The sequence below is a fragment of the Narcine bancroftii genome, chromosome 4 (genome assembly GCF_036971445.1).
Source record: "Narcine bancroftii isolate sNarBan1 chromosome 4, sNarBan1.hap1, whole genome shotgun sequence".
NCBI lineage: Eukaryota > Metazoa > Chordata > Chondrichthyes > Torpediniformes > Narcinidae > Narcine > Narcine bancroftii.
In genome coordinates, this window is record NC_091472.1 from 3,055,397 (window position 1) to 3,082,131 (window position 26,735).

Consider the following 26,735-nt stretch of genomic DNA (forward strand, 5'->3'; position numbering starts at 1 on the left):
CTTAAGAAGAAATATCTGGCAGATAGTCATAAACTTGAGGAGATTAAAGAAACTAAGCAATGGTATTATGAGTTGGGAGAAAGAACTCATAAAGTTGAAAACAGAACAAATTTCTAGGACGATAAATGCAGTAAGGAGAGGTTCAAGGGTCACTTATAAACCACAGTGTATATGCTAATTGGCTCAGGCTGGCCCACCCCGATGACACTTTTACCTGGACTCCTCCCCTGGGACCCAGGCCATAAAGGTCGGGCCACCTTTCCCTTCCCTGCACTTCCCTAGTTCAGATCTGGGCCAGCTCAAGTTTTCTGTTTAATAAAGCCTATCGTTCCCCTCAAGTCTTTGTCATTACAATTATTGGGGCAACTGGTCATGCCCAACAATTTAATGCACAAAAATTTTATCGTCTCCGGTAATGGAGAATTTGCTGTGCCCCGATCGGCTAGAAGTGGATCCCCGAGTGCATTGGAGCTCTTCGAGCTTAATCAACTTCCTGGAGGCCGCTGCTGGAGTGGACGATTCAGATGAGAAGAGGCTGAAGATCCTACAGGCAAGAGTCGGCCAGAGGGCTTTCCAGGCCATCCGAAGCTGCATGACCTACTCAGAGGTGATGGCTGAACTACGTGTGCTATATAAGCCCAAGATCAACGAGGTCTACTCCCGTTACCACCTGGCGTTACAGAAAACAGCAGCCTGGTGAGTCGGTGGAAGAGTTTGTTTGAGCCCTGTTACATTGGGAAAAGACTGTTTGGGGAACCCCACGGTTTCGGTGTCGGGGGCGCAGAACATGGAAGATCTGGTCCAGGATGCTTGCGTGTCAGAGTTGAGATCAGATTATATTCGACAACATCTCCTTGAGGAGGATCAACTACCACTGAAACGGTTGATGCAACTGGCTAGAACCTTAGACTCGGCCCAGCATCACGTGGAGTCAATCGTGGGGAGAAGCGGGCCTACCATGTACGCACCACCACAAGGACTGCCATCCTGGGAATCAGTGTCGAGACGGCCGACCCGACTGTGGCTGCAGTAGCACCGGGATCGTCGAGGTGCAACCTCTGCAGGCAGGCAAGACATCCGCGACATCTCTGCCCCACGAAAGAAGCTACCTGCTCGGGCTACGGGAAAAAGGGCCACTACCAACGTGTCTGCAGCTCCACAGCCCCATCCCAGAGAAGTGTGGCATGTATGGCCGAGGATCTTCCGGTGCAGCCATTTTACCCACTCCCGCCACCATACTCTGCGCAGCAGAAATCCTCACCAGCGACATCACTTCTGCCCTCGCTGATGTCACTTCTGCCTTCTTCACCAGCTTTGGCGGCATGGTCAACATGGAGGCCTCCATCTTGGGCTTCGGGCCTCCCTACCAACGATGAAGACGACACACCCATCTTGGCATCGATCACCTTAGATCAAGCCATTCCTCACCCAAACACGAACTCCCTGATTCAGAACGAGGTGAATGGACACAAATCAAACTGCCTCTTCGATAGTGGCAGTACTGAAAGTTTTATCCACCCCGAGGTGGCCCGTTGACTCTCGATCCCCATTTGGCCAATGACAGGGTCTGTGTCGATGGCAGTGAAAGACCAGTGGACTTGTATCCGAGGGTATTGTGTGGCATCTCTGATGGTGGAGGGGAGGGTTATAAAGACTTATTATTATTGGTCATACCTCAGCTCTGCGCGCCAATCTTCCTGGGCCTCGACTTCCAGAGTCAGTTCAGGAGTGTGACAATGGCATTCGGGTGACCCCAACCCCTACTCACCATTAACCTGCAGCTTATGTAACCACCCCCCCCCCCCCAAACCCAGCACCAAGCCATCGGCATCATCCTGCAGCCTCACCACCCTGCAGGTGGCCCCTCCATCACTATTTGCAAACCTCACTCTAGACTGTAAACCGATCGCCACTAAGAGTAGGCGCTATAGCACAGAAGATATGGAGTTCATCCAGGCTGAGGTTCAGTGACTCTTGGCGGAGGGGATCATAGCCCCTAGCATCAGCCCCCGGAGGACACAGGTCTTCATGGTAAGATGCGGGGGGCCCCGGATGGTGATTGATTATAGTCAAACCATCAAATGCTTCACCCAGATGAATACGTACCCTCTACCCCGGATAGCTGACTTGGTCAATAAGATTGCACAATACAATCTTCACGACCATTGACCTCAAGTCGGCCTACCATCAACTCCCCCTTCGCCCGAATGATCAGCTCCACACGGGCTTTGCCGATGGCAAACTTTTCCACTTCCTGCGGTTGCCTTTTGGTGCTACTAATGGTGTCTCTGGTTTTCAGAAGGTCATGGATCAGATGGTGGAGGAGCACAAGCTGATGGTGACATTCCCATATCTCGACAATGTCACCATCTGCAGCCACGACCAGCAGGACCACGACGTGAACCTCACTTATTTCTTGCGTACAGCCAAGTCCCTCAACTTGACGTACAATAAGGACAAGTGTGTGTTGAACACAGACCATCTGGCCCTTCTCGGATGCGTCGTGGCACATGGTGTCATTGCCCCGGACCCGACTGCATGCGACCACCAATGGAGCTCCCCGTCCCAAACACCCTAAAGGCACTGAAAAGGTGCCTGAGGCTGTTTTCCTATTATCCACATTGGGTGCCCAATAACACCGATAAGGCCCACCTCCTGATTAAGTCCACAATCTTCCCATTATCGGCAGAAGCCCAAGCTGCATTCTTTCAGATCCGAGGAGATATCACAAAGGCCACGATGCCATGGACGAGTCCCTCCCGTTTCAGGTGAAGAGCGAAGCCTCTGAATTCGCACTGGCCGCCGCTCGTAACCAGGCAGGCAGGCCAGCAGCATTTTTCTCCCGCACCCTGCACGGTGCTGAGGTACACCACTCCTCGGTCAAGAAAGAGATCCAGGCGATCACTGAGGCGGTACAGCACTGGCGATATTACCTGGAGGTAAATGGTTTACCCGCCTGACAGACCAGAGGGCCGTAGCCTTCATGTTTAATACTGAACAGTGGAGTAAAATCAAGAATGACAAGATTTTTAGGTGGAGGATCGAGCTCTCCTCCTATAATTATGACATCTTGTATCGACCAGGTAAACTCAACGAATCCCCAGACACCCTCTCCCGGGGGACTTGCACCAGCGTGCATCTTGACCACCTCCAGGTCCTCCATAACAGTTTGTTTCACCCCGGATTCACAAGGTTATACCACTTCATATCCCCTCCCGTTATATCCCCTCCCGTACTCTGTTGGGGAAGTCCGGTCCATGACCAGACGCTTCCAGATCTGCACTGAATGTAAGCCGCAATTCTACCAGCCCGAGAAGGCACATCTTATTAAGACCACACAACCTTTTGAACGGCTCAATGTCGATTTCACAGGCCCCCTACCCACTACAAATAGGAATGCCTACTTCCTGACGGTGGTGGATGAGTTCTCCAGGTTCCCCTTTGCAATTCCCTGCCCGGATATGACCTCGTCGACGGTAATCAAGGCCCTGCGCAGTATCTTCATCCTGTTCGGGTTCCCTAAGTACATCCACAGCGATCGGGGGGTCCTCGTTCATGAGTGAAGAAATGCGACAGCACTTCCTGGCCACAGGCAGGCATAGCTAGGGATCCTGATGCCGCACTGCCTGCCACAGTCCATCCCGCGGAGCAGACCACCCCAATACTGGAGGCTGAGCCACCCGGCTCCCCTCTCCAGGAGTCGGTCTTCCGGGAAGCATCAAACACCCCCCTTCCTCCCGGGAGCCCCCAAGCATTGCCCTGACCCAGACTCCTTCCTCCCCTTGGACTGCTTCCCCTCCCAAACAGCAAAGCTCAGACACGCCTGCCCTCTGGTGGTCCCACAGAAGGAGGAAGTCGCCAGTGCGACTAAACCTCTAGGAATTTTTTCTTCTCTTTCCCCTCTCTCTCCCCTCTCATTGTGTAAAAGGGGGGGAGGGGGGGTCCTAATTAAAGAGGGGGTGAATGTAATGGTATGGATTGTATATGCTAATTGGCTCAGGCTGGCCCACCCCCTGATGAGACTCTTACCTGGACTCCTCCCCTGGGACCCAGATCATAAAGGTTGGGCCACCTTTCCCTTCCCTGCACTTCCCTAGTTTGGATCCGGGCCAGCTCAAGTCTTTTGTGCAATAAAGCCTATTGTTCCCCTCAGTCTCTGTCATTGCAATTACTGAGGAAACTGGTAGTGCCCAACACAGGAAATTAATGATGAATTTCATTCTTTTAGCAGGATTTATATAAGTCAGAGATTGAACAGGATATTGACTGAGTAGAATCATTTTTGGCTGGGTTAGATCTTCCATTTTTAAATGATTTAGAAGTTCAGGAATTCAATTCCCCATTCAATGATTTGGAAATTAAAGAGGTATTACAAACTATGGCTAATGGAAAATCACCTGGAGAAGATGGATTCACGTTGAATTCCATGATTTATTACTTTCGGTATTTCGACAGGTATTAACACAGGCTTCTGAAACATCTTCTCTTCTGGAATCTTTTTTCTGGAGCTTTGAATTACAGCTATTCCAAAAAAATTTAGAGATCCTTTCAAGGTAGTGTCATATAGACCAATTTCTTCGTTAAATGTAGTTTACAAAATTGTGGCTGAAGTGTTGGGAAATAGGATTGTGAAATATCTACAAAAGGTTGATTCATATAAAGACCAAGCAGGTTTTATTAAAAATTGTTTATTCAGCTGATAATATTGTTACATTGGTTACATTAATTAATGCATCTAAAAATCAATATAACCAACCTTTAATAGTGGCCCTGGATGCTGTAAAGGCTTTTGATCGAGCTGAGTGGTACTTTCTGTTTAAGGTACTGGGACATTTTAAGTTTGGTCCACTTTTCATTGGTTGGGTAAAAGCTTTATATAATAATTCTTCAGCTAGAGTAGTGGCAAATGGATTAATTTCATCATCATTTAATTTATCAAAGTCAACTAGATAAGGCTGCCCATTATCTCCAGCTTTATTTGCTTTGGTTATTGAACCACTGGCTCAATTTATTAGACAGAATATTAATATTAAAGATATAAGAGTAGGAAATTTGGAATATAAAATTAATTTATTTACCAATGTTGTGTTAATATATTTAACAAATCCTAAAGAATCTTTAGTACATTTGCAGAAATGTTTGGAACAGAATGGAAAAATGTCTGAGTATAAAGTTAATATTACCAGTCCCAAATGTAGATTATTCAGATCGTAAACAGATTACTCAATTCCATTGGTCTGACAAGATAAAATATTTAGGAGTGAATAGTAAATGTGGAGAATCAACAGCTGTATCAATTGAATTATATACCTTTATTGAAAAAATTAAGGCAGATTTGAAGAAGTGGAAATACTTACCTTTAATGGGAAGGGTGAATTGTATCAAAATGAATATGTTTCCTCGTATACAGTATCTTTTTCAATCCATTCCTTGTTTTTTTTAAAGAACTGAATCCTGCAGTTCGTCTATTTTTACAAAAGAGTGAATTATCTAGAGTTTCTTTGCAAAAATTGACTTGGAAATATGCTTTAGGAGGCTTTCAGTTACCAAATTTTCAGAATTACTATGAAGCAGCACAATTGAAATTTATTAACCAAATGTCAGATACTGAACAAACTCCAATATGGGCTAAAGTTGAATGGTCACAGCTTTCAGAGAACAATGCCAATTCTTTCTTTCTTCTTCTTTCTTCTTTGGCTTGGCTTCGCGGACGAAGGTTTATGGAGGGGTATGTCCACGTCTGCTGCAGGTTCGTTGGTGACTGACAAGGCCGATGCGGGTCAGGCAGGTACGGTTGCAGCGGTTTCAAGGGAAAATTGGTGGGTTGGGGTTGGGTGTTGGGTTTTTCCTCCTTTGTCTTTTGTCAGTGAGGTGGGCTCTGTGGTCTTCTTCAAAGGAGGTTGCTGCCCACCAAACTGTGAGGCGCCAAGATGCATGGTTGGAGGCGAGATCAGCCCACTGGCGGTGGTCAATGGGGCAGGCACCAAGAGATTTCTTTAAGCAGTCCTTGTACTTCTTCTTTGGTGCACCTCTGTCTCGGTGGCCAGTGGAGAGCTTGCCATAGAACACGATCTTGGGAAGGTGATGGTCCTCCATTCTGGAGACGTGACCCACCCAGCGCAGTTGGGTCTTCAGCAGCATGGATTCGATGCTTGTGGACTCTGCCAGCTCAAGTACTTCGATGTTGGTGATGAAGTCATTCCAATGAATGTTGAGGATAGAGCAGAGACAGCGCTGATGGAAGCGTTCTAGGAGCCGTAGGTGATGCCAGTAGAGGACCCACGATTTAGAGCCAAAGAGGAGCGTGGGTATGACAATGGCTCTGAACACGCTGATCTTTGTGTGTTTCTTCAGGTGGTTGTTTTTCCAGACTCTTTTGTGTAGTCTTCCAAAGGCGCTATTTGCCTTGGCGAGTCTGTTGTCTATCTCTTTGTCGATCCTTGCATCAGATGAAATGGTGCAGCCGAGGTAGGTAAACTGGTTGACTGTTTTGAGTTCAGTGTGCCCAATGGAGATGTGGGGGGGCTGGTGGTCATGGTGGGGAGCTGGCTGATGGAGAATGAATTTTTTAAAGACTTATAATGTAACTGTACTTAAACGTTTATTGGAAATTTGGCATAAGAGAGATTATATGATTGGAACTAAGGGTAAAATTACTGTTCAGACCCCTATTTATAGAAATAGGTGAAGTGCCAGTTAATGAAGAAGATGAAGGCTGTGTAGTTAACCAGGAATCATGGCTTTTATTAGCAGAAACTAGTGGTACAATAATGAAAGACAATGGGTGGATACACAGTTATACCCACGGGGAGAGATAATCCACGTCCAATGTCAGTAAAGCAGACTAAGCACAGCGAGAGACTGACAGTATGACACAGATTCACCACAATAGGATTGATCCATTTTCAACGGATAGTCGATATTTAAAGGATTGGGATTTGAAAGGTATTCGAATGGTGGGAGATTGTTTCGAGAAGGGCGCCTTTCTTTCTTTTGCTCAATTGCAAGAAAAATTTGGGATATCATTGAATTCAATATTTGCTTATTATCAAATGTGAGCTTTTTTAAAAGAAAATCTTGGACAGGAACTTAAACTTCCTTCTTTGACTAGGTTTGAAATGTTAATTAAAGAATCCTTGAAAAAAGCTTTTATATTGGAAATGTATACTTTATTGCAAGAAAAGATGAATAAACCTAATGTTTTTAAAATAAAAGATAAATGGGAGAAGGAATTACAACTTTTTATACCAGAGGGAGTTTAGGTAAAGATGTGCGAAGTTGCTGTAACCAGGTTGATTAATGTGAGATATAGTTAATTATAATTTTTTACATCAGTTATATTTGACACCGGAAAAGTTAAAAAGATATGGTTTTAGAGACTCAGATTTATGTTTTCAGTGCGAAATACAAAAAGGGACATTTTTACATTCAGTTTAGTGTTGTGAAAAGGTGCAAAGTTTTTAGGTGAAAATTAGAGAATTTTTAGAACGTTTGTACAATATTCAGCTATTAGTTGATCCTTTATTGTTTCTATTGGGGACTCATGAAGGATTTAAAAGAGGGATTAAAATTGGATAAATTTCAAATTGCATTTATTCGCTTGGTTCTAGCTGTGGCAAGAAAATGTATAGTGTTAACATGGAAGAATGATGTAGAGATAAGTATTCAAAGATGGCATAATGAATTGAAATCATGTATCTATTTAGAAAAAAATAACAGTTTATCTAGTAATCACTCTTTTTTACTAAAATGTGGGAACCATATTTAAAATACATGGGTTTGAGTATCTGTCGACTCTATTTTTTATCTAATAAAGAGTCACTTTATTAAAAAGTGTATGTAAAAGGCTCCGTTATTATGTAGAGATAGGGGTAGGTTGGGATTCTTTTGTAGTAGGGGAGGGGAAGTGTACTAACTGATCATTTTGTATTTTATTAACAAATAATTATAATAGGGTTAAAAAAAAAGAAATCGACTCTGAATCTCTGCCCGCCACCTTAGTGCACCCAAAGATGTATCGGACTTCCAAGTGACTGCAGTACATTTCCTCGCTACGGTTAATGCTAATTTAATAAATTTCAATTGATAAACTGATCATCTTAATTTAGGTCTTGTATCCTCAATATTTCCTGATAAAAATAGACCAGGACTTTGCGGAAATACAATTCCTGTAACTTGTTCCAAAACATTCTATAAATCTGTCCAAAAAGGCCTTACAATGGGACAAGACCAAGTTGAATGTATAAGAGATCCTACATCTGAACCACTCCTAACACATTGGTTGGATAAATCTGATTTCAATCTATTCAATTTCTGGGGGGTGAGAAATAGCTGATGTAAAACAATTAAATTGGACTAGTCTATATCTTACATTTATAGTATTAGTCCATATAATCCTTGTATAAATCTTCCCATATTTGTTGATCAATTGTAATATTCCAATCTGTTTCCCATTTCTCTCTCGATCTACAAAGACCTTGTTTGGGAGTTCCTGCTTGTCAAAATGAACATATCCTAGAGGTATATTTTTTAACAATTCCTCCCCTAATAAGAAGTTCTACTTCTGTACAACTGGATAAAAGCATACAGTCCAACTCCGATTATCCAAAATAGTCAGGACCCGGCCATGACGAATAAACATTTTCGTTGGAGAACTGGTAATGTTTAAAAAACAGCCCAGTAGCAACAGCAAATCACCTGTAACAGTGGTTAAACAAAAACAACAAGGGAAGGCTTTTTAACCATTAAAATAATGTGTGATTCTCACCAAAAAAATGCTGGCCGTGCTGAGAGCCCGAGGTTCCCACGTCCGTTAGAATCCTAAGGTGTGTTCCTACCGCCACCGGGGGCCTGAGGTCCACTGCTGCCACCACTGGGGCCTGAGCCCATTGCGGCCACCACCGGGGGCCCGAGGTCCACTGCAGCCACCACCGGGGACCTGAGGACTGCTTCTGCCACCACCAGGGGCCCGAGGTCCACCTGCCTCCACCAGGGGGCCCAAGGTATGCTGCTGCCACATCTGGGGGCCCGAGGTCTGCTTCTGCCACCACCAGGGGCCCGAGGTCTGCTGCTTCCACCACTAGGGGCCCAAGGTCCACTGATGCCACAACCAGGGGCCTGAGGTCACCAATCAGTTTGGCTCTGAAAAACTTTTTGGATGAATGAGGATTTCTGATTTATTTCAAGTATCTTCATTTATCCAAAATTATTGGATAACTGAGGATTTTGGAGGATCCAATTTTGGATAATTAGAGTTTTACTGTAGTTGGTCCAAGCTTATCCCTTAAATATGCTGTTAACTGAAAATAACAAAAAAGAGTATTATGTGGTACAGCATATTTGTTCCTCAATTACTGACCTCTTTTATTACAATCTTCAACATTTACAATTCCCTTTTGACTCCAAATATTTTAAAACTGATTATCCCTTGAAGCAGCTATAAGGGAATTTTGAATCAATGGGATTATAGGTGTTATAGAACCCTCCCTACACCAATATCATCATTTATTTTATTCCAAATATTAAGCAAATGTTTCAATAATGGGGTCTCCTTCTCAGTAACCATCAATTTCGGTTCCACTTATAAATTCTTCTGCTTTCCTTTCTCCTATTTTATTCAGTTCTATATTAACCTATACCAATATTTTTAATTTCAGAAAAAGCCAGAAATCTCACTTGCGCTACTTGGTAATAATTTCTAAAATTAGGAAGCTGTAGACCTCTGAATTCATATTTCCATGTTAACTTTTCAAGAGAAACTCGACATTTTGCCTTGCCAAAGAAATTTTCTTACATGTTTGTTTTGCTCTTGGAAACATTTTTGAGGTATTAAAATAGGTAATGTTTGGAAAATATATTGTATTCTTGGAAATACATTAATCTTTATACAGTTAACCATGCCAACTGAAGTTGAGGGTAAGTTTGTCCATTCTTTTGAATCTTCCTCAATCTTTTTTTAAATAATGATAAACATATACCTAAATATTTAATACCCTATTTTGGCCATTTAAACTGAGCGTCCCTTTGACATTGAGTATAATCACTTTACGTTAACATCATAATTTCACTTTCATCCCAATTTATTTTATAACCATATAGCCATCTAACAATTACAGTACAGAAACCCCAAACTTTTCCACATTCTTCCAATTGAGCATATAATCTTTATAAATATTTCAGGGTCAGTCAAATATATTAGAACATCATCTGCAAATAAACTAATTTATGTTTTTCTTCACCTACCCAAAATCCCTTAATTTGTAAATCAGACCAAATTGTTTGGGCAAGTGGTTCTATATCTACTAGATCTCATCAGTTTAAAAGGGCAAAGACATTGGTCCATTAGTTACAATTTTTAGCTTTAGGATTATTAGATAATTCTCTCATCTCATTTTTAAAAGTTGAACCCAAATCCAAATTTCTCCAACATCTTAAACAAGAAATCCCATTCTAATCTATCAAACACCTTTTCTACATCTAAGGCCACTGCAACACTCGACTCACCTCTTTTTTGCACCAACTGAATTATACTAAGTAATCTAGCTACAGTTTCTGCTGATTGCCTCTTTTTAACAAAACCTGTCTGGTCCATATTTTTTAATTTAGGTAACAGTTTATTCATCCTATTTGCCAAAGTTTTTGCTGCAATTTTATAATCTGCATTTAATAATGAAATAGGTCTATAAGAAGACATTTAACAGCTTATTACCATCGATCACAGTACCCCAAGAAACATTTTGCGGGTCATTGACTCTGAAGATTAAACCTCCGTGTCTTTTTACCAATCTAACCCCAGATTGTAAGCTGATAGTTACAAAGAGTAGGCGCTACAGTAAAGAGGACAGAATTTTTATTAAGGACAAGGTTAGGCATTTATTGAAGGAAGAAATCATTGAACCCAGTACAAGTCCTTGGCACGCACAAGTGGTAGTGGTCAAAAATGGCGCGAAACATCGAATGGTCGTGGTCTGCAGCCAAACTATAAACAGGTACACGCAACTAGATGCTAATCCCCTGCCTCAAATCTCAGACGGGGTAAACCAGATGCACAATACAAAATATACTGCACAACTGATCTGAAATCAGCTGATCATCAGGTGCCTATTCACAAAGATGAAATGCAGTTTACCACTTTTGAGGCAGATGGCAAACTCCAGTTTAAAAGAGTCCCTTTTGGAGTTACCAACAGTGTATCCATTTTCCAAAGGGAGATGGATAAACTAGACACTCATAACTTGCAAGCCACCTACCCTTATCTGGACAATGTCACTCTATGTGGCAAAGACTTAAATGATCACGATCGGAACTTACAAAAATTCCTCCAGGTGGTCAAACATCTGCATGTGACCCTTCCCAATGACAAGTGTGTATACAGCACTAAACACCTGGCCATACTAGGCTATGTAGTGGGTAAAGGGGAGATCAACCCTGACCCAGAGAGGATGAGACCATTCATGGATCTTCCCCCACTGGCAAAACAAAAGTCCCTCAAGCGCTGCCTGGGGTTTTTCTCCTATTACGCACACTGGGTGCCTAACTATGCAGATAAAGCACAGACAATAGACAATAGACAATAGGAGCTGGAGTAGGCCCTTCGGCCCGTCATGCCAGCACCGCCATTTTACAGATCATGGCTGATCATTACCATCAGTACCCCTTTCCAGCCTTATCCCCATAACCCTTAACTCCTTTGCCCACTAGAGCCTTATCTAACTCTCTTTTGAACATCATCAGCGAATCTGCCTCTACCACCCTCTGTGGCAGAGCATTCCACAGATTCACACTTCTCTGGGTAAAAAAATGTTTTCTCATCTCCGTCCTAAAGGGCCTACCCTGTATTCTTAAACTATGCCCTCTGGTCCTCGTCTCCCCCATCATTGGGAACAAGTAATCAGACTTCACCTTGTCTATCCCCTTGATAATTTTGTAGACCTCAATCATGTCCCCCCTCATCCTTCTAAACTCCATCGGATACAAGTCCAGTTTTTCTAGCCTTTAAAATGACTAGTTTTTCCCTGTCTGAAGAAGCCCTCCGTGCTTTTGAAAACATCAAACAGGATATAGCCAAGGCGACCATGTCAGCTAATGATGAGGATTTACCATTCCAAGTGGAATCTGATGTGTCAGATTGGGCCTTAGCAGCCACTCTAAATCAAGCTGGTAGACCTGAAGCCTTTTTCTCTCGGACATTACACGGGCCGGAGGTCAGGCAATCCTCTATCGAAAAGGAAGCACAAGCTATTGTAGAGACCATTTGCTATCAGACACACTTTTTAACTGGAAGGAAATTCACATTGCTGACTGATCAAAAATTTGTCGCCTACATGTTCAACACTAACATATATAAACATATAACAATTTATAGTACGGAAACAGGCCACATCAGCCCTTCTAGTCTGCACCGATCTAAGTGAAACTCCAACTTGTTCCACTTACCCACTCCCTGCCCATAACCCTCCAACCCTTCTCATCCATGTACTCATCTAACCTCCTCCTAAATGACAGAATTGACCCTGCTGCAACCAGAAAGTCATTCCACTCAGCCTCCACTCTCTGAGTGAAGAAACTTCCCCTTGTATTACTTCTAAAGTTGTTCCCCCTAACCATTAACATGACGCCTCGTTCCAATCTCCCCTACCCTCAGAGGAAAGAGCCTATTCACATCTACTCTATCTATTCCCTTCATAATTTTAAATACCTCTATCAAATCCCCTCTTAACCTTCTACACTCCAATTAATAAAGTCCCAGTCTACCCCATCTTTCTTCGTATTAAAGATACTGCAATCCAGGCAACATTTTTATAAAGCTTCTTTGCACCCTCCCTACCTTATTTATATCCTTCCTATAACTTGGAGGATAGAACAGCACTCAATACTCCAAACTTGGCCTCACCAATGCCTTAAATAGTCTCAACATCACCTCCCAGCTCCTATATTCTATAAAGGCCAGCATACCAAAAGCCTTCTTCACCACCTTATCTACATGGGACTCCACCTTAAAGGAACACTGAACAGTTATTCCCTCTGTTCCTCTGCTTTCCTCAATGCCCTGTACACTGTCCCCATCACACACTCCCAAGGTTAGACAGAATGGATCTCCCCATACACTGTCCCATCACACACTCCCAGGGTTAGACAGAATGAATCTCCCCGTACACTGTCCCATCACACACTCCCAGGGTTAGAATGAATGAATCTCCCCATACACTGTACCCATCACACACTCCCAGCATTAGACAGAATGAATCTCCCCGTACACTGTCCCATCACACACTCCCAGGGTTAGAATGAATGAATCTCCCCATACACTGTACCCATCACACACTCCCAGCATTAGACAGAATGAATCTCCCCGTACACTGTCCCATCACACACTCCCAGTGTTAGACAGAATGAATCTCCCCATACCCTGTCCGATCACACACTCCCAGGGTTAGACAGAATGAATCTCCCCGTACACTGTCCCATCACACACTCCCAGTGTTAGACAGAATGAATCTCCCCGTACACTGTCCCATCACACACTCCCAGTGTTAGACAGAATGAATCTCCCCGTACCCTGTCCGATCACACACTCCCAGGGTTAGACAGAATGAATCTCCCCATACACTGTCCCATCACACACTCCCAGCGTTAGACAGAATGAATCTCCCCATACTCTGTACCCATCACACACTCCCAGGGTTAGACAGAATGATTCTCCCCATACACTGTCCGATCACACACTCCCAGCGTTAGACAGAATAAATCTCCCCATACTGTCCCATCACACACTCCCAGCGTTAGACAGAATGAATCTCCCCATACTCTGTACCCATCACACACTCCCAGGGTTAGACAGAATGACTCTCCCCATACACTGTCCGATCACACACTCCCAGCGTTAGACAGAATAAATCTCCCCATACTGTCCCATCACACACTCCCAGCGTTAGACAGAATGAATCTCCCCATACTCTGTACCCATCACACACTCCCAGGGTTAGAATGAATGAATCTCCCTCTACCCTGTCCCACAATGCATTGCAAGAATTAGACACAGAATGAATCTACCTCGGCAGAGTCCCGCAATGCAGTGTCAGAGCAAAGACAGCATGGGTTAGATCCAGTGAAGCTCCCACTACCCCATCCCATCACATACTCCAGGGCATCGTATAGACACTGAGTTAAAGTCCTGCCACACATTCGTAAACATGGGCAGCACAGCTCTCGTGGTTATTTCCAGCAGGAACTTGGGACCTCCTGCCTGACAGAACAGCTCATCAGGCAGGGCTCTGAGAAAATTCCACTGCCCTCAGTGCCAGGTCAGAGCCTCAGACCTCTCTCAGTTGCTCTCCTGAGCTATGTGGTTCCCCCACGCCAGCCCCAATCACCGGCACAGCTGGGGCCCTCAGTCAATGAGGGTGCCAGGCTCCTGCACTCCTCTGGTTTACTAACAAACATGAGCTAAAATCAGGAGGCAGCTGAGCCCTGGACATCTGCATCTATTCACATACATTCATTTGTTCGAGCACAGAGAGATAAAATAAGGGCTGCATCTGGGACCCCTGTCCTCAGTCCCCTCTCTTCCTCAGCCTGTGTTTGACGATGCCGCGCAGGTATAGTGCCAAGGAGCTGCTGCAGAGAAGCAACAGCAAGAAAAGGCTGCAGGCGGTATAGACCGAGTCCTCGTCGCCCCGGATGGTGAAGTTCTCCTGCCGGTTCCGGTAGTCCAGTAATACGGCTTCCAGCTGAGCCAGAGTGCAGAGGGCCAGGAAAAGGTGGAAGATCTGATGGCCATGCCCCACGATGTCACAGCTCCCTGGGAAGAACTTCTCTGGCACCGGGTAGGAGAAGAAGGTAGCAGCCACCAGGAAGAGAGCGATCTGCAGGCTGTGGTACCAGATGGATTCGTCGGTACAGCCAGTGGCCCAGCAGCGGCTGATGCGGTGTACAATGGGGCTGATGTCCAGCAGGTAGGCTAGGAAGGCTGGCACCACCTGGCAGACCTTGCGGCTGATGGGGTACGGCCGCTGAAAGTGGATCTTGGAGAAGCAGCAGCCCAGGCAGGACAGCCAGCCAAGGAGAGCAGCCGTGGGCAGGAAGAAGGCCTGGACCACCCAGAACCACTCCAGGTCGGCACAGTAGTAGTAATGGGCCAGGGCACTACCATACTGGTAGGTACCCACCCCCACGTAGTCAAAGAAGTAGAAGGAGTAGTGTACTAGCTCAGACTTAGACTGGAAGAGGTGGGCCATCACACTGCAGGACAGGTAGATGATGCAGGCCAACACGAAGAAGCAGAGGGGCAGGCTGTAGAGGGTGGGGAAAGGAGAGGCCGTCTCCAGGAAGACAAAGAAGCGGATCAGGAGGACCAGGGCGGCCAGCAGATGGGTCCAGACATTGAGTGCTTCGTTGTGCGGCTGGAAGAGGCTGAGCAGGTAGTAATTCCAGTCCTGCTCCACCGGACGGTAGCCACTGTGGATGTAGGGCTCACGGAAGAGGGTGGGAATGTCAGACACCCTCACTGTGCCCCGCACCTTGGGAAGTACATCCTCCAGGATCTGCTGAGGGTTCATGGTGATGGTGCCTATCTTCTCCAGGACGCTGCCAGCTGGGCCACCAAGGGAATTCTTAAGTTTCATTTCGCGAACCATCTGGGAGGGAGGAGAGGGGAAACAAGGGTTAACGGTGACCCACAAGCTTGTGCAGGCCCAAACGCACTTAACCTACCAGCCCTGCACATATTTGGAGCGCTTGAGGAAATTGGAGCACCTACAGGAAACCCTTGCAGGCATGAGTAGAAGGTACTCACCCCTGGATTCAAACCTGGGTCGCTGGCACTGTAGTTGCATTGAGCTGACCACCATGCTAACGGTATGTCTTAATATCCAACATCAAGGCTTGCAGAGGAATCTAGACCAGCTGGAAAAATGGGATGCAAAATGGCACAGATGGAATTTAAGTAGGAGGTGTTGCATTTTGGAAGGACAAATCAAGAAAGGTCATACACGGTGAATGGTCGGGCACTGAGGAGTGCGGTAGAACAGAGAGATCTGGGAATACAGATACACAATTCCCTGAAAGTGGCGTCACAGGTGGACAGGTTTGTGAAGGGAGCTTTTGGCATCTTGGGCTTCATAAATCCAAGTCTTGAGTCCAGGAGTTGGGATGTTGTGTTGTGTGCAGTTTTTATCACTTGACTACAGGAAAGATAATCAATTAAATTGAGAGTGCAAAGAAGATTTACAAGGGGAGATTTGATGGAGGTATGCAAAATAATGAGAGGTGTAGATAAAGAAAATGCAAGGAGACTTTTTTCTCTTAGTGTAGGTGAGATACAAACCAGAGGACATGGGTTGAGGGTGAAAGGGGAGAAATTTTAGGGGGAACTACTTCACACAGAGAGTGGTGGGGGTGGGGAACGAGCTCCCACCTGAAGTTGAGAATGTGGGCTCAATTTTAACTTTTAAGAAAAATTTGGACAGGTACATGGATGGGAGGGATGTGAAGGGCTATGGACTGGGTGCAGGTCAGTGGGACTGGGCAGAAAAATGGTTTGGCACAGACTAGAAGGGATGTATGGCAGCACAGACTAGAAGGGACGTATGGCCTGCACAGACTAGAAGGGACGTATGGCCTGCACAGACTAGAAGGGACGTATGGCCTGCACAGACTAGAAGGGACGTATGGCCTGCACAGACTAGAAGGGACGTATGGCCTGCAAAGACTAGAAGGGACGTATGGCCTGCACAGTCTAGAAGGGACGTATGGCCTGCACAGACTAGAAGGGACGTATGGCCTGCACAGACTAGAAGGGACATATGGCCTGCACAGACTAGAAGGGACGTATGGCCTGCACAGACTAGAAGGGACGTATGGCCTGCACAGACTAGAAGGGACGTATGGCCTGCAAAGACTAGAAGGGACGTATGGCCTGCACAGTCTAGAAGGGACGTATGGCCTGCACAGACTAGAAGGGACGTATGGCCTGCACAGACAAGAAGGGACGTATGGCCTGCACAGACAAGAAGGGACGTATGGCCTGCACAGACCAGAAGGGACGTATGGCCTGCACAGACTAGAAGGGACGTATGGCCTGCACAGACTAGAAGGGCTGCATGGCCTGCACAGACCAGAAGGGACGTATGGCATGCACAGACTAGAAGGGACGTATGGCCTGCACAGACTAGAAGGGCTGTATGGCCTGCACAGACTAGAAGGAACGTATGGCCTGCACAGACTAGAAGGGACGTATGGCCTGCACAGACTAGAAGGTCTGTATGGCCTGCACAGACTAGAAGGGACGTATGGCCTGCACAGACTAGAAGGGACGTATGGCCTGCACAGACTAGAAGGGACGTATGGCCTGCACAGACTAGAAGGGCTGTATGGCCTGCACAGACTAGAAGGGACGTATGGCCTGCACAGTCTAGAAGGGACCTATGGCCTGCACAGACTAGAAGGGACCTATGGCCTGCACAGACTAGAAGGGACGTATGGCCTGCACAGACTAGAAGTGACGTATGGCCTGCACAGACAAGAAGGGACGTATGGCCTGCACAGACTAGAAGGGACGTATGGCCTGCACAGACTAGAAGGGACGTATGGCCTGCACAGACTAGAAGGGCTGCATGGCCTGCACAGACCAGAAGGGACGTATGGCCTGCACAGACTAGAAGGGACGTATGGCCTGCACAGACTAGAAGGGACGTATGGCCTGCACAGACTAGAAGGGCTGTATGGCCTGCACAGACTAGAAGGAACGTATGGCCTGCACAGACTAGAAGGGACGTGTGGCCTGCACAGTCTAGAAGGGACGTGTGGCCTGCACAGACTAGAAGGGCTGTATGGTCTGCACAGACTAGAAGGGACGTATGGCCTGCACAGATTAGAAGGGCTGCATGGCCTGCACAGACTAGAAGGGCTGTATGGCCTGCACAGACTAGAAGGGCCGTATGGTCTGCACAGACTAGAAGGGCTGTATGGCCTGCACAGACTAGAAGGGACGTGTGGCCTGCACAGTCTAGAAGGGACGTATGGCCTGCACAGACTAGAAGGGCTGTATTGTCTGCACAGACTAGAAGGGACGTATGGCCTGCACAGATTAGAAGGGCTGCATGGCCTGCACAGACTAGAAGGGCTGTATGGCCTGCACAGACTAGAAGGGACGTATGGCCTGCACAGACTAGAAGGGCTGCATGGCCTGCACAGACTAGAAGGGACGTATGGCCTGCACAGACTAGAACGGACGTGTGGCCTGCACAGACTAGAAGGGACGTATGGCCTGCACAGACTAGAAGGGACGTATGGCCTGCACAGACTAGAAGGGACGTATGGCCTGCACAGACTAGAAGGGACGTATGGCCTGCACAGACTAGAAGGGCTGTATGGCCTGCACAGACTAGAAGGGACGTATGGCCTGCACAAACTAGAGGGGCTGTATGGCCTGCACAGACTAGAAGGGCCGTATGGCCTGCAAAGACTAGAAGGGCTGTATGGTCTGCACAGACTAGAAGGGACGTATGGCCTGCACAGACTAGAAGGGACGTATGGCCTGCACAGACTAGAAGGGACGTATGGCCTGCACAGCCTAGAAGGGACGTATGACCTGCGCAGACTAGAAGGGCTGTATGGCCTGTACAGACTAGAATGGACGTATGGCCTGCTCAGACTAGAAGGGCTGTATGGCCTGCACAGACTAGAAGGGACGTTTGGCCTGCACAGTCTAGAAGGGACGTATGGCCTGCACAGACTAGAAGGGCTGTATGGCCTGCACAGACTAGAATGGACGTATGGCCTGCTCAGACTAGAAGGGCTGTATGGCCTGCACAGACTAGAAGGGACGTATGGCCTGCACAGTCTAGAAGGGACGTATGGCCTGCACAGACTAGAAGGGCTGTATGGCCTGCACAGACTAGAAGGGACGTATGGCCTGCTCAGACTAGAAGGGCTGTATGGCCTGCACAGACTAGAAGGGACGTATGGCCTGCACAGTCTAGAAGGGACGTATGGCCTGCTCAGACTAGAAGGGCTGTATGGCCTGCACAGACTAGAAGGGACGTATGGCCTGCACAGTCAAGAAGGGACGTATGGCCTGCACAGACTAGAAGGGCTGTATGGCCTGCACAGACTAGAAGGGACGTATGTCCTGCTCAGACTAGAAGGGCTGTATGGCCTGCACAGACTAGAAGGGACGTATGGCCTTCACAGACTAGAAGGGACGTATGGCCTGCACAGACTTGAAGGGACGTATGGCCTGCACAGACTAGAAGGGACGTATGGCCTGCACAGACTAGAAGGGACGTATGGCCTTCACAGACTAGAAGGGACGTATGGCCTGCACTGACTAGATGGGCCATATGGCCTGCACAGACTAGAAGGGACGTATGGCCTGCACTGACTAGAAGGGCCGTATGGCCTGCACAGACTAGAAGGGACGTATGGCCTGCACTGACTAGAAGGGCTGTATGGCCTGCACAGACTAGAAGGGACGTATGGCCTGCACAGACTAGAAGGGACGTATGGCCTTCACAGACTAGAAGGGACGTATGGCCTGCACAGACTAGAAGGGACGTATGGCCTGCACAGACTAGAAGGGCTGTATGGCCTGCACTGACTAGAAGGGCTGTATGGCCTGCACAGACTAGAAGGGACGTATGGCCTGCAAAGACTAGAAGGGACGTATGGCCTTCACAGACTAGAAGGGACGTATGGCCTGCACAGACTAGAAGGGACGTATGGCCTTCACAGACTAGAAGGGACGTATGGCCTGCACAGACTAGAAGGGACGTATGGCCTGCACAGACTAGAAGGGACGTATGGCCTGCACAGACTAGAAGGGACGTATGGCCTTCACAGACTAGAAGGGACGTATGGCCTGCACAGACTAGAAGGGACGTATGGCCTGCACAGACTAGAAGGGACGTATGGCCTGCACAGACTAGAAGGGACGTATGGCCTGCACAGACTAGAAGGGACGTATGGCCTGCACAGACTAGAAGGGACGTATGGACTTCACAGACTAGAAGGGACGTATGGCCTTCACAGACTAGAAGGGACGTATGGCCTGCACTGACTAGATGGGCTGTATGGCCTGCACAGACTAGAAGGGACGTATGGCCTGCACTGACTAGAAGGGCTGTATGGCCTGCACAGACTAGAAGGGACGTATGGCCTGCACAGACTAGAAGGGCTGTATGGCCTGCACAGACTAGAAGGGATGTATGGCCGGCACAGTCTAGAAGGGACGTATGGCCTGCACAGACTAGAAGGGCTGTATGGCCTGCACAGACTAGAAGGGACGTATGGCCTGCACAGACTAGAAGGGCTGTATGGCCTGCACAGACTAGAAGGGACGTATGGCCTGCACAGACTAGAAGGGACGTATGGCCTTCACAGACTAGAAGGGACGTATGGCCTGCACAGACTAGAAGGGACGTATGGCCTGCACAGACTAGAAGGGACGTATGGCCTGCACAGACTAGAAGGGATGTATGGCCTGCACAGACTAGAAGGGACGTATGGCCTTCACAGACTAGAAGGGACGTATGGCCTGCACAGACTAGAAGGGACGTATGGCCTGCACTGACTAGAAGGGCTGTATGGCCTGCACAGACTAGAAGGGCTGTATGGCCTGCACAGACTAGAAGGGCTGTATGGCCTGCACAGACTAGAAGGGCTGTATGGCCTGCACAGACTAGAAGGGACGTATGGCCTGCACAGACTAGAAGGGACGTATGGCCTTCACAGACTAGAAGGGACGTATGGCCTTCACAGACTAGAAGGGACGTATGGCCTGCACAGACTAGAAGGGACGTATGGCCTGCACAGACTAGAAGGGACGTATGGCCTGCACAGACTAGAAGGGACGTATGGCCTGCACAGACCAGAAGGGATGTATGGCCTGCACAGACTAGAAGGGACATATGGCCTGCACAGACTAGAAGGGACGTGTGGCCTGCTCAGACTAGAAGGGACGTGTGGCCTGCTCAGACTAGAAGGGATGTATGGCCGGCACAGTCTAGAAGGGACGTATGGCCTGCACAGACTAGAAGGGCTGTATGGCCTGCACAGACTAGAAGGGACATATGGCCTGCACTGACTAGAAGGGCTGTATGGCCTGCACAGACTAGAAGGGACTTATGGCCTGCACAGACTAGAAGGGACGTATGGCCTGCACAGACTAGAAGGGACGTATGGCCTGCACAGACTAGAAGGGACGTATGGCCTGCACAGACTAGAAGGGACGTATGGCCTTCACAGACTAGAAGGGACGTATGGCCTGCACAGACTAGAAGGACGTATGGCCTGCACAGACTAGAAGGGACGTATGGCCTGCACAGACTAGAAGGGACGTATGGCCTGCACAGACTAGAAGGGACGTATGGCCTGCACAGACTAGAAGGGACGTATGGCCTGCACAGACTAGAAGGGACGTATGGCCTGCACAGACTAGAAGGGACGTATGGCCTGCACAGACTAGAAGGGACGTATGGCCTGCACAGACTAAAAGGGACGTATGGCCTGCACAGACGAGAAGGGACGTATGGCCTTCACAGACTAGAAGGGACGTATGTCCTGCACTGACTAGATGGGCTGTATGGCCTGCACTGACCAGATGGGCTGTATGGCCTGCACAGACTAGAAGGGACGTATGGCCTGCACAGACTAGAAGGGCTGTATGGCCTGCACAGACTAGAAGGGCTGTATGGCCTGCACAGACTAGAAGGAACGTATGGCCTGCACTGACTAGAAGGGATGTATGGCCTGCACAGACTAGAAGGGACGTATGGCCTGCACAGACCAGAAGGGACGTATGGCCTTCACAGACTAGAAGGGACGTATGGCCTGCACAGACTAGAAGGGACGTATGGCCTTCACAGACTAGAAGGGACGTATGGCCTGCACAGACTCGAAGGGCTGTATGGCCTGCACAGACTAGAAGGGATGTATGGCCTGCACTGACTAGAAGGGCTGTATGGCCTGCACAGACTAGAAGGGACGTATGGCCTGCACAGACTAGAAGGGACGTATTGCCTTCACAGACTAGAAGGGACGTATGGACTGCACAGACTAGAAGGGACGTATGGCCTGCACAGACTAGAAGGGACGTATGGCCTGCACAGACTAGAAGGGACGTATGGCCTGCACAGACTAGAAGGGCTGTATGGCCTGCACAGACTAGAAGGGCTGTATGGCCTGCACAGACTAGAAGGGACGTATGGCCTGCACAGACTAGAAGGGACGTATGGCCTTCACAGACTAGAAGGGACGTATGGCCTTCACAGACTAGAAGGGACGTATGGCCTGCACAGACTAGAAGGGACGTATAGCCTGCACAGACTAGAAGGGACGTATGGCCTGCACAGACTAGAAGGGACGTATGGCCTGCACAGACCAGAAGGGACGTATGGCCTGCACAGACTAGAAGGGACGTATGGCCTGCACAGACTAGAAGGGCTGTATGGCCTGCACAGACTAGAAGGGACGTGTGGCCTGCTCAGACTAGAAGGGCTGTATGGCCTGCACAGACTAGAAGGGATGTATGGCCGGCACAGTCTAGAAGGGACGTATGGCCTGCACAGACTAGAAGGGCTGTATGGCCTGCACAGACTAGAAGGGACGTATGGCCTGCACTGACAAGAAGGGCTGTATGGCCTGCACAGACTAGAAGGGACGTATGGCCTGCACAGACTAGAAGGGACGTATGGCCTGCACAGACTAGAAGGGACGTATGGCCTTCACAGACTAGAAGGGACGTATGGCCTGCACAGACTAGAAGGGACGTATGGCCTTCACAGACTAGAAGGGACGTATGGCCTGCACAGACTAGAAGGACGTATGGCCTGCACAGACTAGAAGGGACGTATGGCCTGCACAGACTAGAAGGGACGTATGGCCTTCACAGACTAGAAGGGACGTATGGCCTTCACAGACTAGAAGGGACGTATGGCCTTCACAGACTAGAAGGGACGTATGGCCTGCACTGACTAGATGGGCTGTATGGCCTGCACAGACTAGAAGGGACGTATGGCCTGCACTGACTAGAAGGGCTGTATGGCCTGCACAGACTAGAAGGGACGTATGGCCTGCTCACACTAGAAGGGCTGTATGGCCTGCACAGACTAGAAGGAACGTATGGCCTGCACTGACTAGAAGGGCTGTATGGCCTGCACAGACTAGAAGGGACGTATGGCCTGCACAGACTAGAAGGGACGTATGGCCTTCACAGACTAGAAGGGACGTATGGCCTGCACAGACTAGAAGGGACGTATAGCCTTCACAGACTAGAAGGGACGTATGGCCTGCACAGACTAGAAGGGACGTATGGCCTTCACAGACTAGAAGGGACGTATGGCCTGCACAGACTAGAAGGGACGTATGGCCTGCACAGACTAGAAGGGACGTATGGCCTTCACAGACTAGAAGGGACGTATGGCCTGCACAGACTAGAAGGGACGTATGGCCTGCACAGACTAGAAGGGACGTATGGCCTGCACAGACTAGAAGGGACGTATGGCCTTCACAGACTAGAAGGGACGTATGGCCTGCACAGACTTGAAGGGACGTATGGCCTGCACAGACTAGAAGGGACGTATGGCCTGCACAGACTAGAAGGGACGTATGGCCTTCACAGACTAGAAGGGACGTATGGCCTTCACAGACTAGAAGGGACGTATGGCCTGCACTGACTAGATGGGCCGTATGGCCTGCACAGACTAGAAGGGACGTATGGCCTGCACTGACTAGAAGGGCTGTATGGCCTGCACAGACTAGAAGGGACGTATGGCCTGCACTGACTAGAAGGGCTGTATGGCCTGCACAGACTAGAAGGGACGTATGGCCTGCACAGACTAGAAGGGCTGTATTGCCTTCACAGACTAGAAGGGATGTAAGAACTGCACAGACTAGAAGGGACGTATGGCCTGCACAGACTAGAAGGGACGTATGGCCTGCACAGACTAGAAGGGACGTATGGCCTGCACAGACTAGAAGGGACGTATGGCCTGCACAGACTAGAAGGGACGTATGGCCTGCACAGACTAGAAGGGATGTATGGCCTGCACAGACTAGAAGGGACGTATGGCCTTCACAGACTAGAAGGGACGTATGGCCTTCACAGACTAGAAGGGACGTATGGCCTGCACTGACTTGAGGGGCTGTATGGCCTGCACAGACTAGAAGGGATGTATGGCCTGCACTGACTAGAAGGGCTGTATGGCCTGCACAGACTAGAAGGGACATATGGCCTGCACTGACTAGAAGGGCTGTATGGCCTGCACAGACTAGAAGGGACGTATGGCCTGCACTGACTAGAAGGGCTGTATGGCCTGCACAGACTAGAAGGGACGTATGGCCTGCACAGACTAGAAGGGACGTATGGCCTGCACAGACTAGAAGGGACGTATGGCCTGCACAGACTAGAAGGGACGTATGGCCTTCACAGACTAGAAGGGACGTATGGCCTGCACAGACTAGAAGGGACGTATGGCCTTCACAGACTAGAAGGGACGTATGGCCTGCACAGACTAGAAGGGACGTATGGCCTGCACAGACTAGAAGGGACGTATGGCCTGCACAGACTAGAAGGGACGTATGGCCTGCACAGACTAGAAGGGACGTATGGCCTGCACAGACTAGAAGGGACGTATGGCCTTCACAGACTAGAAGGGACGTATGGCCTTCACAGACTAGAAGGGACGTATGGCCTGCACTGACTAGAAGGGCTGTATGGCCTGCACAGACTAGAAGGGCTGTATGGCCTGCACAGACTAGAAGGGACGTATGGCCTGCACAGACTAGAAGGGACGTATGGCCTGCACAGACTAGAAGGGACGTATGGCCTGCACAGACTAGAAGGGACGTATGGCCTGCACAGACTAGAAGGGACGTATGGCCTGCACAGACTAGAAGGGACGTATGGCCTGCACAGACTAGAAGGGACGTATGGCCTGCACAGACTAGAAGGGACGTATGGCCTGCACAGACTAGAAGGGACGTATGGCCTGCACAGACTAGAAGGGACGTATGGCCTGCACAGACTAGAAGGGACGTATGGCCTGCACAGACTAGAAGGGACGTATGGCCTGCACAGACTAGAAGGGACGTATGGCCTGCACAGACTAGAAGGGACGTATGGCCTGCACAGACTAGAAGGGACGTATGGCCTTCACAGACTAGAAGGGCTGTATGGCCTGCACAGACTAGAAGGGCTGTATGGCCTGCACAGACTAGAAGGGCTGTATGGCCTGCACAGACTAGAAGGGACGTATGGCCTGCACAGACTAGAAGGGATGTATGGCCTGCACAGACTAGAAGGGACGTATGGCCTTCACAGACTAGAAGGGACGTATGGCCTTCACAGACTAGAAGGGACGTATGGTCTGCACTGACTAGAAGGGCTGTATGGCCTGCACAGACTAGAAGGGCTGTATGGCCTGCACAGACTAGAAGGGACGTATGGCCTGCACTGACTAGAAGGGCTGTATGGCCTGCACAGACTAGAAGGGACGTATGGCCTGCACAGACTAGAAGGGACGTATGGCCTGCACAGACTAGAAGGGACGTATGGCCTGCACAGACTAGAAGGGCTGTATGGCCTGCACAGACTAGATGGGACGTATGGCCTGCACAGACTAGAAGGGACGTATGGCCTGCACAGACTAGAAGGGACGTATGGCCTGCACAGACTAGAAGGGACGTATGGCCTGCACAGACTAGAAGGGATGTATGGCCTGCACAGACTAGAAGGGACGTATGGCCTTCACAGACTAGAAGGGACGTATGGCCTTCACAGACTAGAAGGGACGTATGGCCTGCACTGACTAGAAGGGACGTATGGCCTGCACAGACTAGAAGGGACGTATGGCCTGCACTGACTAGAAGGGCTGTATGGCCTGCACAGACTAGAAGGGATGTATGGCCTGCACTGACTAGAAGGGACGTATGGCCTGCACAGACTAGAAGGGCTGTATGGCCTGCACAGACTAGAAGGGACGTATGGCCTGCACAGACTAGAAGGGCTGTATGGCCTGCACAGACTAGAAGGGATGTATGGCCGGCACAGTCTAGAAGGGACGTATGGCCTGCACAGACTAGAAGGGCTGTATGGCCTGCACAGACTAGAAGGGACGTATGGCCTGCACTGACTAGAAGGGCTGTATGGCCTGCACAGACTAGAAGGGACGTATGGCCTGCACAGACTAGAAGGGACGTATGGCCTGCACAGACTAGAAGGGACGTATGGCCTTCACAGACTAGAAGGGACGTATGGCCTGCACAGCCTAGAAGGGACGTATGGCCTGCACAGACTAGAAGGGACGTATGGCCTTCACAGACTAGAAGGGACGTATGGCCTGCACAGACTAGAAGGGACGTATGGCCTGCACAGACTAGAAGGGACGTATGGCCTGCACAGACTAGAAGGGACGTATGGCCTGCACAGACTAGAAGGGACGTATGGCCTGCACAGACTAGAAGGGACGTATGGCCTTCACAGACTAGAAGGGACGTATGGCCTTCACAGACTAGAAGGGACGTATGGCCTGCACTGACTAGATGGGCTGTATGGCCTGCACAGACTAGAAGGGACATATGGCCTGCACTGACTAGAAGGGCTGTATGGCCTGCACAGACTAGAAGGGACGTATGGCCTGCTCAGACTAGAAGGGCTGTATGGCCTGCACAGACTAGAAGGGATGTATGGCCGGCACAGTCCAGAAGGGACGTATGGCCTGCACAGACTAGAAGGGCTG

General features: G+C 48.7%; 1 protein-coding gene across 1 annotated transcript in view; it reads right to left on the reverse strand.

Annotated features, from left to right (window-relative positions):
- Nucleotides 1-14,467: 14,467 nt before the first annotated feature.
- Nucleotides 14,468-26,735, reverse strand: part of LOC138760290 (membrane progestin receptor beta-like) — a 97,631-nt gene continuing 85,363 nt past the window's right edge. The window contains exon 4 of the mRNA XM_069930661.1: nt 14,468-15,635. Coding sequence (XP_069786762.1) covers nt 14,553-15,635 — 1,083 coding nt within the window. The 3' untranslated portion in view covers nt 14,468-14,552. The remainder of the gene's footprint in view (nt 15,636-26,735) is intronic.